The 14,896-nt window shown below is 45.4% G+C and overlaps 1 protein-coding gene across 1 annotated transcript in view; it reads left to right on the forward strand.

The window, feature by feature from the left end:
- Positions 1-14,626, forward strand: part of LOC122550655 (interleukin-18 receptor accessory protein-like) — an 86,358-nt gene extending 71,732 nt beyond the window's left edge. The window contains exon 11 of the mRNA XM_043691733.2: positions 12,435-14,626. Within this exon, the coding sequence (XP_043547668.2) occupies positions 12,435-12,778 (344 nt within the window). The 3' untranslated portion in view covers positions 12,779-14,626. The remainder of the gene's footprint in view (positions 1-12,434) is intronic.
- Positions 14,627-14,896: the final 270 nt, after the last annotated feature.

The following is a 14,896-nucleotide window of genomic DNA, read 5'->3' on the forward strand; positions in this document are numbered from 1 at the left end:
CTCCCCAGAAGGGTCATTCGTAGCTAGCAAAATGTTGTTTTTATGCAGAAGATAGGGTGGGTGGAGGGGCTGAGAAGTAAACGATAGGTGGAGGTAGAGCCCAAAGAAAGAGAAGAACACTGGACAGAAAAAGGAATGGATAATTACTATTAATGGGGACTGTTAGTGGCTAACCATGAGCTTTGTGTAATAACAGACCGTATGACCGTCCTGGTTGGGGATGGACGTGCAAAGGGATTGCACAACCATGGGAAAGAGAAGGCTGCTGAAGCCCGCAAACTGGAAACTCTGAAAGTGGCGTGGAATGTCAGAGGAATCAAGGATGTAAGTGGGCAGGAACTGGCCAAAGGGAGAAAGAAACTGAGTTGAGGTTGGACGAAATGGGTTCTGTGGGGCAGGAGCAGATAGAAACAAGGGTCTGCTCGGGCAGTTTGTGGATTATGGGAAGGAGGGGAGAAGGAGATAGGAGTTTGTCTGGGTTTCTTCCTGGTGCTCCGGTTTCCTCCCACAATCCAAAGATGTGCAGATTAGATGAATTGGCGATGCTACGTTGCCCATAGTGTTCAGCATTATGTAGATCAAATACATTAGTCAGGGGTAAATATAGGATAATAGGGTAGGGAAATGAGTCCAGGTGGGTTACTCTTTGGAGGGTAGGCGTGGACTTGTTGGGCCAAAGGGCCTCTTCCATACTGTAGGGATTCTATGAATCTATAAGTCAAAGAGGAGAGCCTTCTCCTAGCAGTACATCAAATGCAGCCTCTGATACCAGTGGAGGAGTTTGGAGACAGTTAGTCTACTGTTCAGGGTAGATAGCAATAACACATTCTTCAGATAGGGCTCAATGGTTAGCACTGCTGCCTCACAGTGTCAGGGACCCAGGTTCGTTTCCAGCCTTGGGTGACTGTCTGTGTGGAGTTTGCACATTCTTCCCATGTCTGCGTGGGTTTTTTCCAGGTGCTCTGAAGAAGGGCTTATGCCTGAAACGTCGATTCTCCTGCTCCTCGGATGCTGCCTGGCCTGCTGTGTTTTCCAGCACCACATTTTTCAACAATGGGGAAACTTCACCCCAGTTTTGCTGGAATTGACCTGGACGTCCAGCTGGACAGTATGTTACACATACTGGGCTTTTCCTTCTCTCAGGACCTGCAGTGAACGCTATGACACCAGGTTGTGCCAATCTGTTCCATAATTGCCACCCAAAGCACTCAGCCATTTGCAATTCTATAGGAAGAAGGTCATTGACTGCCTACATAGGTGCAACAATCTTCTCTCTGAAACCTCACTTGCTGTATCTCTGCTACTGTACCCATCTCAACCCAAAGCTCATGATTCTCCTTTCCCACTATTTTCTGCAACATCTTCCCTCACTTACTCTCACCCATCCCAACACCCGCCAGCACTAACTATGCAGACCATCTGCACTGCCAAATCACTCACTAGGGACACCTCCCGCCAACACCAAACCTAGCAGCTGTACCACTCATTTTCATCTCGCTAATACCTGCCTTTCTGTCATCTGAGGGGAAGAAAACAGCCCACAGTAAAACAGAAAGAGTCAAGACAGGTGATGGGTTACCTGACATTCAGTTCCTCACTCCTTATCATAGAATCCCTTCAGAGTGGAAACAGGCCATTTGGCCCAATACACCCACACCAGTATCCCTTCTAGACCCATGCCCCTATCCTATTAGTCTACATTTTCCCTGCCTAATTCACCTGGCCTACAAATCCCTGAACACTACGGGCAATTTAGCATGGCCAATTCACTTAACCTGCACATCTTTGGATTGTGGGAGGAAACCAGCTCACCTGGAAAAAACCCACGCAGACATGGGAAGAATGTGCAAACTCCACACAGACAGTCACCCAAGGCTGGAAACGAACCTGGGTCCCTGACACTGTGAGGCAGCAGTGCTAACCATTGAGCCCTATCTGAAGAATGTGTTATTGCTATCTACCCTGAACAGCAGACTAACTGTCTCCAAACTCCTCCACTGGTATCAGAGGCTGCATTTGATGTACTGCTAGGAGAAGGCTCTCCTCTTTGACTTATAGATTCATAGAATCCCTACAGTATGGAAGAGGCCCTTCGGCCCAACAAGTCCACGCCTACCCTCCAAAGAGTAACCCACCTGGACTCATTTCCCTACCCTATTATCCTATATTTACCCCTGACTAATGTATTTGATCTACATAATGCTGAACACTATGGGCAACGTAGCATCGCCAATTCATCTAATCTGCACATCTTTGGATTGTGGGAGGAAACCGGAGCACCAGGAAGAAACCCAGACAAACTCCTATCTCCTTCTCCCCTCCTTCCCATAATCCACAAACTGCCCGAGCAGACCCTTGTTTCTATCTGCTCCTGCCCCACAGAACCCATTTCGTCCAACCTCAACTCAGTTTCTTTCTTCCTTTGGCCAGTTCCTGCCCACTTACATCCTCTGGTCTCCAGCATCTGCAGTCCTCACTTTCACCTGAAGTTTCCCCATTGTCCAAATCCATAGTAAATCTTGGGAAACATGGAGGGTATCTCTGGGTTGCTGGTGCTTGTCAGGATGCACAATGGGCATTTGAAGATGGTACAGATGCAAGGGATGTCGGGAACTTTGGGAGATCCGCTGAGTGGTGATTTACTCTGGGAGCATAATGTAGTAAAATGGGGCAAGAATTGGGATTCCATTGGGTTTGGTGGGTAGTTAATGAGGTGTATTTGGTAGGATACCACAAGCACATATGCTTGGTCTTATGTTGGAATTGTTCCCAACAGAATTACTACACCTGATTGTAGCCAATAAAAACCTCTGTTATTCTGAAGAAGAAAGCTAATCATTGTAAGAATGTAAGGCTCCACAATTAATATGGATATCATAAACAGTAGACCATTGGTTTTATGTTATATAAGAATGAGAATTTTCATGTGCTTATCATTTTGTCAGCAACTGGATTTTAGGTTTACATATATCACCAAGTTTTTTCACTTGAGAAAAACTCCCCAGGACATTTGCAACTGGCTGCAGATGCCGAGAGGAAGAACGCCTCATCTTCCACCTCGGAACACTTCAACCCCAGGGCATCAATGTGGACTTCAACAGTTTCCTCATTTCCCCTTCCCCCACCTCACCCTCGTTCCAAACTTCCAGCTCAGCACTGTCCCATGACTTGTCCTCCCTGCCTATCTTCTTTTCCACCTATCCACTCCACCCTCCTCCCTGACCTATCACCTTCATCCCCTCCCCCACTCACCTATTGTACTCTTTGCTACTTTCTCCCCACCCCCACCCTCCTCTAGCTTACCTCTTCACCCTTCAGGCTCTCTGCCTTTATTCCTGATGAAGGGCTTTTGCCCGAAATGTCGATTCACTGCTCCTCGGATGCTGCCTGAACTGCTGTGCTCTTCCAGCACCACTAATCCAGAATCTGATTTCCAGCATCTGCAGTCATTGTTTTTACCTCGTTGATTTTAACCCTACTGCGAATCCTCTTGCAAGGATGCCTGCCTTGAAGAAGTTTTCCTCCTCTCTCTACAAGAAACTCAGGGAGTCCCTCTCCCACTGCAACTCCCAGGTCATTTCCTCTGCCCTGAAGCTCTTCAACCATGTCCTGAAACAAACTTGCTGCCACAGCCACATTTGCTTCCTCAGTGCCTGCCTCCGTAACCAACTCATCCCACATGGACTCCGGACCACCTTTAAACCAGCAGAGTTCAGACCCGAACAGGACAAACAGTACAGACTACAGATTCAAAAACACCAGTAACAGTTCTCCTTCAAGATCCTCTGCTCCATCTAATGGTGGAGCAATGCGCCGGCACCTAACCTCTCTAAAGTCAGCCCTGCCTCAGCTGAGGGCCACACTCTCTCAGAATTGCAAAGGACCCACTCTGTACTACATCCTCAGGAGAATTCATACTCTCAACAAACAGTATTTCAACTCCATCTCAAACATCAAAAACTGTAAGTACAACAAACTTTTATCTACCCACCTCCATAACCAGTGCTCCTCAAACATTCCAGAAGATTCCCCCGGCATCTGGAACTGCTCAGACGCCATTAGCCATGCGGCTGGTGCAGCTGCCACCCCACCCCGCTGATTGATGATATCACTTCCGCCCACATCATGGCCACTCCCACAGCCACTTCCACCCCTCACAATTCCTCATGCATCACATGTGACATCACTTCTGCCCCTCACATCATCACTGATGTCACACGCTCAGTGACTTCTGCCACCCCTACTGCAGTGTCTGCCACCACTTCCACCCCCACCAACGCCACTCACCTGCATTCTGCTGACACGCCCCCGCACTGATCCCACTGTCACCATTCCCGGCCCCCAGAACCCTGAGGGGAACACCACACCTGCTCATGACTCCACCCCCATTCCCCTACCACCACACCCACTCCAGTTACCGGCTCTGCCCCCACTCCCAGCTCCACACCCACATCAGATCCCAGCTCCCAGCCCTGCCGAGTTTTCACCATCTCGCCAGACCTTTCCCCCCACTGAGGACGAACGATCAGTCCTCAGCAAAGGACTCACCTTCATCCCCCTCCGTCCACGCATCAATGAATTTAATACACGCTGTGATGTCGAACACTTCTTCCGTCGCCTCCGCCTCCGAGCTTACTTTCACAATCATGACTCCCGCCCACAATCCGAGGACCCCTTCGCCCACCTCCAACACACTGCATGCACCTGGACACCCCGCGCTGGCCTATTATCTGCCCTCGACCACTTCATTTCCAACTGCCGCCGGGACATTAACCGCCTCAATCTGTCTACCCCCCCCTCCCCCACTCCAACCTCTCACCCTCACAACGCGCAGCCCTCCAATCCCTCTGCTCCAATCCCAACCTCACCATCAAGCCAGCAGATAAAGGGGGCGCAGTGGTAGACTCTACACCGCTGAAGCCAAACACCAACTTGAGGACACCTCTTCCTACCGCCTCCTCGACCATGACCCCATCCCCATCACCAAACCATCATCTCCCAGACCATACAGAACCTCATCACCTCAGGAGATCTCCCACCCACAGCTTCCAACCTCATAGTCCGGGAACTCCGCACTGCCCGGTTCTACCTCCTTCCCAAGATCTACAAGCCTGACCACCCTGGCCGACCCATTGTCTCAGCATGCTCCTGCCCCACTGAACTCATTTCTACCTACCTCGACACTGTCCTATCCCCCGTAATGCAGGAACTCCCTACATACGTTTGAGACACCACCCACGTCCTCCACCTCCTCCAAAACTTCTGTTTCCCCGGCCCCCTACGCCTCATCTTCACCATGGATATCCAATCCCTCTACACCTCCATCCGTCATGACCAGGGCCTCCAAGCCCTCCATTTTTTTCCTCTCCCGACGTTCCCAACAGTACCCTTCCACCGACACTCTCATTCGTTTGGCCGAACTGGTCCTTACCCTTAACAATTTCTCCTTCGAATCCTCCCACTTCCTCCAGACCAAAGGGGTAGCCATGGGCACACGTATGGGCCCCAGCTATGCCTGTCTCTTTGTTGGCTACGTAGAACAGTCAATCTTCCATAATTACACCGGCACCACTCCCCACCTCTTCCTCTGCTACATTGATGACTGCATTGGCGCCACCTTGTGCTCCCGCGAGGACGTTGAGCAATTCATCAACTTCACCAACACATTCCACCCTGACCTTAAATTTACATGGACCATCTCTGATGCCTCCCTCCCCTTCCTGGACCTCTCCATCTCCATTAATGGCGACCGACTTGACACTGACATTTTTTACAAACCCACCGACTCCCACAGCTAGCTGGATTACAACTCTTCTCACCCTACCTCTTGCAAAAATGCCATCCTGTATTCCCAATTCCTCCGCCTCCACCGTATCTGCTCCCAGGAGGACCAGTTCCACCACAGAACACACCAGATGGCCTCCTTCTTTAGAGACCGCAATTTCCCTTCCCACGTGGTTAAAGATGCCCTCCAATGCATCTCGTCCACATCCAGCACCTCCGCCCTCAGACCCCACCCCTCCAACCATAACAAGGACAGAACGCCCCTGGTGCTCACCCTCCACCCTACCAACCTTCGCATAAACCAAATCATCCGCCGACATTTCCGCCACCTCCAAAAAGACCCCACCACCAGGGATATATTTCCCTCCCTACCCCTTTCAGCCTTCCGCAAAGACCGTTCCCTCCGTGACTACCTGGTCAGGTCCACGACAACCTACAACCCACCCTCCCATTCTGGCACATTCCCTGCCACCGCAGGAATTGTAAAACCTGCGCCCACACCTCCTCCCTCACCTCCATCGAAGGCCCTAAAGGAGCCTTCCACATCCATCAAAGTTTTACCTGCACATCCACTAATATCATTTATTGTATCCATTGCTCCCGATGCGGTCTCCTCTACACTGGGGCGACTGGACGCCTCCTAGCAGAGCGCTTTAGGGAACATCTCTGGGACACCTGCACCAATCAACCACACCGCCCTGTGGCCCAACATTGCTGAGGACATGGAGGTCCTGGGCCTCCTTCACTGCTGCTCCCTCACCACCAGACGCCTGGAGGAAGAACGCCTCATCTTCCGCCTCGGAACACTTCCACCCCAGGGCATCAATGTGGACTTCAACAGTTTCCTCATTTCCCCTTCCCCCACCTCACCCTCGTTCCAAACTTCCAGCTCAGCACTGTCCCAATGACTTGCCTACCTGCCTATATTCTTTTCCACCTATCCAATCCACCCTCCTCCCTGACCTATCACCTTCATCCCCTTCCCCACTCACCTATTGTACTCTTTGCTACTTTCTCCCCAACCCCACCCTCCTCTAGCTCATCTCTCTACCCTTCAGGCTCTCTGTCTTTATTCCTGATGAAGGGCTTTTGCCCGAAACGTCAATTTTACTGCTCCTCGGATGCTGCCTGAACTGCTGTGCTCTTCCAGCACCACTAATCCAGAATCCGGTTTCCAGTATCTGCAGTCATTGTTTTTACCTGCATTAGTAATGTAGCTTAACGTGCATTAAATAAAGCTCAATTCAGAATTTTGGATTTCAGTGTGAAAACAGCTCAGTTCCTAATAATTTTTAATATTATTTGGAAGATGTATTTACCTAATATGTGATTGCAGTTCCACCAGGATTAGTACCAGGAATTGTTATATGAATATTAAATAAAAACAACAAGTTCTGGAATTCTAATATAACATCAGAAATGGTGGAAATATGTAGATCAGTTGGGAAGTAAAGAAAAATACACGTTATAAAATTTTCAAACAGGGGAAGCACTTGATGTGGGGATTTTGCACAATTTCCTCCTAGACATTAATGTAATCTATGTGCAGTTGAACACAAGATATAAGTGCATTGTACCCACTGGAGTACCTGTTCTTTTATGTTAATTCAAAAAGTTCATTTACCACCAAAGAAATCCTCACTCACAAGGAAGTCCTTTCAAAGTTGGAATGGTGAGTTTCTGCTGATTTCACATAACATTATTCATCAATACTTAGATCGATGAACAGTTAACTAAATACTGATCATGTTCTGTTTCTCTTGCTGCTGCTACAAACACTTTAAATTACTTGCAATTCAGTTTAAATTGTTAAAAAATTTAGTTGAGTAGAAAATGCTGGTGTGGATTCAATTGACTGCATGTCACAGTCTTAACTCTTCAAGGAGAAAGTGAGGACTGCAGATGCTGGAGATCAGAGCTGAAAATGTGTTGCTGGAAAAGCGCAGCAGGTCAGGCAGCATCCAAGGAACAGGAGAATCGACGTTTCGGGTATGACCCCTTCTTCAGGAATGAGGAAAGTGTGTCCAGCCGGCTAAGATAAAAGGTAGGGAGGAGGGACTGGGGGGAGGGGCGTTGGAAATGCGATAGGTGGAAGGAGGTCAAGGTGAGGACGATAGGCCGGAGTGGGGTGGGGGCGGAGAGGTCAGGAAGAAGATTGCAGCTTAGGAAGGTGGTGCTGAATTCGAAGGTTGGGACTGAGACAAGGTGGGAGAAGGGAAAATGAGGAAACTGGAGAAATCTGTGTTCATCCCTTGTGGTTGGAGGGGGAGTTGAAGTGTTGAGCCACGGGGTGGTTGGGTTGGTTGGTCCGGGTGTCCCAGAGGTGTTCTCTGAAAAGTTCCACAAGTAGGCGCCTCCCTACTTGCAGAACGTTTCAAAGAACACCTCTGGGACACCCGGACCAACCAACCCAACCACCCCGTGGCTCAAAACTTCAACTCCCACCCCCACTCCACCAAGGACATGCAGGTCTTTGGATTCCTCCATCGCCAGACCATAGCAACACGACGGTTGGAGGAAGAGCGCCTCATCTTCCGTCTAGGAACCCTCCAATCACAAGGGATGAACACAGATTTCTCCAGTTTCCTCATTTCCCCTCCCCCCACCTTGTCTCAGTCAAATCCCTCGAACTCAGCACCACCTTCCTAACCTGCAATCTTATTCCTGACCTCTTCCTCCCCACCCCCACTCCGGCCTATCACCCTCACCTTGACCTCCTTCCACCTATCGCATTTCCAACGCCTCTCCCCCAAGTCCCTCCCCTATCTTTTATCTTAGCCTGCTGGACACACTTTCCTCATTCCTGAAGAAGGGTTCATGCCCGAAACGTCGATTCTCCTGTTCCTTGGATGCTGCCTGACCTGCTGCGCTTTTCCAGCAACACATTTTCAGCACAGTCTTATCTCTACCAAGGATGGATCAAAACAGTCAATTGAAACCAAGTAAAAAGTAAGGTCAAGAGCATTAAATCAGTCAGTTGAAGAATGTTCTGCTAATGTCTTGTTCCATGATTAATTATGCTGCTTGATTAGGGTGCTTCATGTGAGATTTTACATTACGGATTATGCTAATAGCTTTGCAGAGAAACCGAGATGTAACCTTATTTTCTCGCAACTGGCATTCAGGAAATTCTGGGAGCATTTTGTTGATTTTGTGCTAAATGGAACCTGCACACATTTTGGACCATTAACTCTATGCTGGTTGCCAAAGCTATTTAGACCATTCCGGAGAAATGCTGGAGGGCTCATGTTCAATGTAATCATTATAATAAGTTTATTGTTTACTGTGAAAGTCTCATTAAGTCCTTTTTTTATTCGTCACAAGCACAGTGTTTAGGGTCAATGGTACAAAGTTGTGATTAGAAATATTAGGTGTACTCAGCAATGTTTATGGAGAAACAAAGTTAAAATTTCAGATCAGTGACCTTTCTTAGAACTGAGATTTACGAATTTAAGCTAGAGAATGAAGAGGGAAAAGGCAAAAATATGAAGGCAAGAACAAAGAGGAAGATCTGCAATTAGACAGATGACATCAGAGAACTGAAATAAAACAGAGCACAATAGTACTAAGCAAAAGGATATACTTACACAACAATTTAGAAGCAAAAGATTGACCTTGAGGAAGCATAAATGGTTACCGCAGCAGAATGGGACTGTGGAAATTGGTTAGCTCAGTTGGTGGATGGCTGGTTTGCAATGCAGAGTCACACCAAGAGCACAGGCTCAACTCGTACACTGGTTAAAGTCACAATGAAGGTCTTGCCCTCTTGACCTTGTCCCATGCCTGAGGTTGGGTTGACCCTCAGGTTACACCACTACCAGTCATTTCTCCCTAATAAGAGAGCAGCTATGTGGCCCTTTGGGACTATGACAACTGTTATAACACCATGAACCATAGATTGTTACTGTGCAGAAGAAGACCATTCAGCTCATCATGTGCTACACTGGCTCCCTGAGCAATTGGCTTAGTGCCAATCTACTGCCTTTTCCCTGTAACCTTGCATGATGTTTCTTTTTAAATAATCATTTAATGCCCTTTGAATGCTGTGACCACATTTCCAGGGAGTGTTTTCCAGACCCTAACTACTCACTACGTGAGAACGCATTTTTCTCACCTCACATTTGTTTCTTTCACACAACACTAAATCTTTGCCTTGTGTTTCTAAATCCATATTTGAGTGAAAACTATTTCTTCCTATATATTCTATCCTGACCCCTTGTGATTTTGAAAATTTCCATCAAATCTCCTCTCCAAGGAAAGAGTTCCAAGTTATCCAATATTACCTCATAAGATAAATTTCTCATCCCTGAAACCATTCTCATAACTCTCTTCTGCACTCTCCAACGCATTCACATCCTTCCGAAAGTGTGTCACCCACATTAATACTGCAGTTAAAAAGTAAGTTCAACATGAGTTCAGCTTACCTTCTTGCTTTTGCCTCTATCATTGAAACCCATAATACTGTATGCTTCTTTAACTGCTGTCTCTATCTGTTCTGCCATGTTTAACAACCAGGTGTCTATGCTCCTGCACATCATTTAGAATAGTACCCTACATCAGCATTCCTGCTAATTTTATTTTTGTCTGCAGCATTAACTTCCAATTGATGTAACCCTCAGAGCAGCCACGCAACTTTAGAGGAAACTTTGGCCCTTATTTAATACTGTCTCGCCATCTTCTTTGTAGCAAAATGTTGTACCTATGAGCATTTGTGAAATTACATATGTCTGGTGGGAGCAATGTGTCAGCAATTTCCCTCTTCTTAAACTATTATCTGAGTATATCTGTGGGTGGCACGGTGGCACAGTGGTTAGCACTGCTGCCTCACAGCGCCAGAGACCGGGGTTCAATTCCTGCCTCAGGTGACTGTGTGGAGTTTGCACGTTCTCCGTGGGTCTGCTTCGGTTTCCTTCCACAATCCAAAAATGTGCAGGCTAAGTGAATTGGCCATGCTAAATTGCTTGTAGTGTTAGGTGAAGGAGTAAATGTAGGGGGATGGGTCGTGTTTCAGCAGGTCGGTGTGGACTTGTTGGGCCGAAGGGCCTGTTTCCACATTGTAATTAATCTAATATATTCTTTGCACAGTTAGTCCTCAGAATTGCTAATGAGATTATCATGGACTAAATTATTACATATGTATGATCTTAAAATCCAAATAATAAAGTAGAAATGGAAACAGCAATAATTAAAAACATGCAGCTTTTGCTGTAGTAAATTAAAATTAACTCTGGAACTACAAATCACTTGAGAAGCTAAACAGCCCTGATTTATTGCTAATATGATCCTGGTGGGGAAGGTGGATTCAATCTTCAATTGTATGAACAGATAAGAAGAATATAAAAAACAGTTCTTAATGTAAATCAATGCTTAGAATTCATTCTTGTTTGCTGTACTACGTTTAACCTTACTTAGAGTGAATTAAATCTCTTTTTGTATTATTATTTAAACCTTTTTTTTGTGATACTTTCTTTTTATTTTGTGTACATCGAATTTAAATTTATTGACTCATAGAGTCATAGAGATGTCCAGCACTTAGAGATGTATGGAAACAGACCCTTTGGTCCAACTCGTCCATGCCGACCAGATATTCCAACCCAATCTAGTCCCATTTGTCAGCACTTGGCCCATATCCCTCTAAACCCTTCCTATTAATTTACCCACCCATGTGCCTTTTAAATGTTGCAATTGTACCAGCCTCCACCACTTCCTCTGGCAGCTCATTCCATACACACCACTGTCTGTGTGAAAAAGTTGCCACTTAGGTCCCTTTTATATCTTTCCCCTCTCATCCTAAACCTATGCCCTCTAGCTCTGGATTCCCCAACCCCAAGGAAAAGACTTTGTCTATTTACCCTATCCATGCCCCTCATGATTTTATAATTTTAACTTGGACAATAATGCCTAGTAATGCAGTATATTTACATATAGCAGAAACAACAGATGCGCAAAGTGACATCTTGTGTTGTTTTTGAAGTGAATTATTCCAATAGGAAGGTAACTATTCATCCTTAGCTATGTTGCTCCTATTAATGGTATGTTTAAAGTTGGAAATTATAGTTCAGAAGACACACTAGGTCACTATGAATCTTCGGTTTGTTATGAACATGAAATAAGCTGGGAGAAAAGCCTGAGTGATGTCAGCTCTTTGGTTCTTAAGTGAAAAATAGTGATGGAACTCATCTGTGGAGTTATCTTCTTTTAATCTGCCTTAGCATTACACAGCAACATTGTGACGATTAAACAGAATCTTATGTGATTCTGGATTAGTGGTGCTGGAAGAGAACAGCAGTTCAGGCAGCATCCAAGGAGCAGCGAAATCGACGCTTCGGGCAAAAGCCCTTCATCAGGAATAAAGCCTGAAACGTGGAGAGATTGCCCGAAACGTCGATTTCGCTGCTCCTTGGATGCTGCCTGAACTGCTGTGCTCTTCCAGCACCACTAATCCAGAATCTGGTTTCCAGCATCTGCAGTCATTGTTTTTACCTCCTAGAATCTTATGTGAGCCAGGCTCCACCTAAGCTTAATCAACTTTTATTCTCTTCTGTTAAAAATTTTTAAAAAGTGCATATACTGTAGTCAAGAATTATATAAACTTTACATTGTCGTACATGAAAGAATGATATGTTTAATTGATTCTTTTCTTTCTGCAGTTTACACAGAAGATGTTATTTCATGCATAAAACGAAGCAGGAGAGTAATAATAGTCCTCAGCCCAAATTATATTGCCCGGAATGATTCAAGGATTTTTGAACTGCAGACAGGAGTCAGCAGCATGCTTGATAATTATAAAACCAAAGTGATTTTGATAAAATTCCACTCTCTACCTGACATAGTGGATCTGCCTGAAAATGTTAAAAAAGCCATCACAGTGTTACCAGAGATAACGTGGAAAGGAAATAAATCTTTCCCCCCATCCTCAAATTTCTGGAAGATGCTCAGATACCATATGCCAGTGAAGAAGAATAATATTGTCACAAGTCAAAGCTTCAACTGAAACCTGCTGCCTAACTGACAGACGTGGACCTCACTGCAGTCTACAAAAGCTGAAAGACCTGTGGATGCTATAAGTCAGAAACAAAGACATTAATTGCTGAAAAAGTTCAGCGGGTCTGGCAGCATCTGTGGAGAGACATCAGAGTTAATGTTTTGGGTTGAGTGACCCTTCCTCAGAACTGAAGTTTTTGCCTCACTATAGGATGTCTGCTGTATTTCCATTTAATTGTATTCTGGTGAATATCTTGTCAAATGCATAAGGAATATGCAAACTCAGTCTTGTTTTTATTGCATTAAACATCACAATAACATTTGTGGCTCAGCTTTTGGTAAGATAGTGTGGTAGTGATGTTGCTGACTTGGTGCTTCAGAGAGCTGGACTTAATCTGGTGGTTTCAATTTAGACCTGATCATGGGTGTCAGGGAGTTGAAATTCAATTAATGAATGAAAATCTAGCATGGAAAACTTGTATCTGTAATAATGAACCTGAATTGTATTAAACCCTGATGTCCTTTAATGGAGGAGATCAGTTGTCTTCAGTGTGGATTATTTTTGACTTCAGATTCATAGCAATTTAACTCACCATTGACTGACTTCTGAAAAAACCATTCAGTTGTATTCAAAAAAGCAGTTCACCTCTATCTTCTCAAGGGCAATTAGGGATGAGCAATAAATGTTGGCCTAGCCAGCACCATTCACATCCCATGGAGAAAGAGTTTAAAAATCAGGTGGTGTTTGTGCCCCTGAGTCAGATGTTTGTGGGTTCAATTTCCATTCCAGACACCCAAGGACCAAACTCTAGTTAGGTTGACACTCCCAGGTAATTGCTGAGGGAGTTCTACGCTGTTAGATATGCTGACTTTTGGATTACATGGTAAATTGAAACCTTGCTTGCTTAGTCAGATGTACCAAAACATCCCATAAATCAAAGAGTGTGGTGCTGGAAAAGAACACCTCTGCCTCACAGCGCCAGAGACCCGGGTTCAGTTCCCGCCTCAGGCGACCGACTGTGTGGAGTTTGCACGTTCTCCCCGTGTCTGCGTGGGTTTCCTCCGGGTGCTCCGGTTTCCTCCCACAGTCCAAAGATGTGCAGGTCAGGTGAATTGGCCATGCTAAATTGCCCGTAGTGTTAGGTAAGGGGTACATGTAGGGGTATGGGTGGGTTGCGCATCGGCGGGGCGGTGTGGGCTTGTTGGGCCGAAGGGCCTGTTTCCACACTGTAAGTAATCTAATCTAAAAAAACACCCAGTCAGGCAGCATCCAAGGAGCACTCCTCGCTTGCTGCCTGACCTGCTGTGCTTTTCCAGCACCACACTCTTCGACTCTGATCTCCAGCATCTACAGTCCTCACTTTCTCCAAAACATCCCAAAAGCCAGGGAGTTATCCCAGTTTTCCTGGTCAATGTTTCTCTTTCAACTGAAATCACTAAAACAGGTTATATGATCAATATCACATTACTGTGTTTTCTACATTAACACAATGACCGTATTTGACAAGCGCAGTCCTAAGCTCTAAAGTGCTTTGGGATGTCTTGAATGTTGTGAACGGTGCTACATTTTTTCAAGACTTTCAGTTTGTAATATGTGTTTATAATTAATTTATAATTTGCTATTATAATTAACAAATTAGAATAAGTTAAAATGTTTTCTGTATAGTATTGCTGTATTCTTGTATTCACTCTAAACTTGCTGTTGTGATATTTTGAATGTATTTATTTTTGATGATGTTTTTCTTGAAGCATGAGTAATTTGATAAAGTTGTGTTATGCAAAGTAAGTAAGTTGATCATTAAAAGGATATAGTCTCAGTTGATTACTTTCTTCTATTCTTGTGAGATAGGAAGGGAGACGGAGACAAATAAATACAATTTACTTTGGTTAATTTATATGTTCACTGATGTCTATGCAATAAAGCAGATTCAATATTTGAATCTGGCCCCATCTCACTAAACCTTTGAGTCCAAGTTTGAGAGGGTGGAGTGAGGACATAGAAAGGTGTGAAAACCTCAAGGCTGAATCTTGTATTTTTTGGCCATGTCGAGTTTTTTGGTTGGATTGGTGAGACTGTTCTTTCACCAAACCTGCTGTACTAATTGCCTACTTGCCTCTGTGACATCTC

This window comes from Chiloscyllium plagiosum, unplaced genomic scaffold, assembly GCF_037043375.1.
Source record: "Chiloscyllium plagiosum isolate Xiang-an unplaced genomic scaffold, Cpla_swu_hap1 HiC_scaffold_6, whole genome shotgun sequence".
Classification (NCBI taxonomy): Eukaryota; Metazoa; Chordata; class Chondrichthyes; order Orectolobiformes; family Hemiscylliidae; genus Chiloscyllium; species Chiloscyllium plagiosum.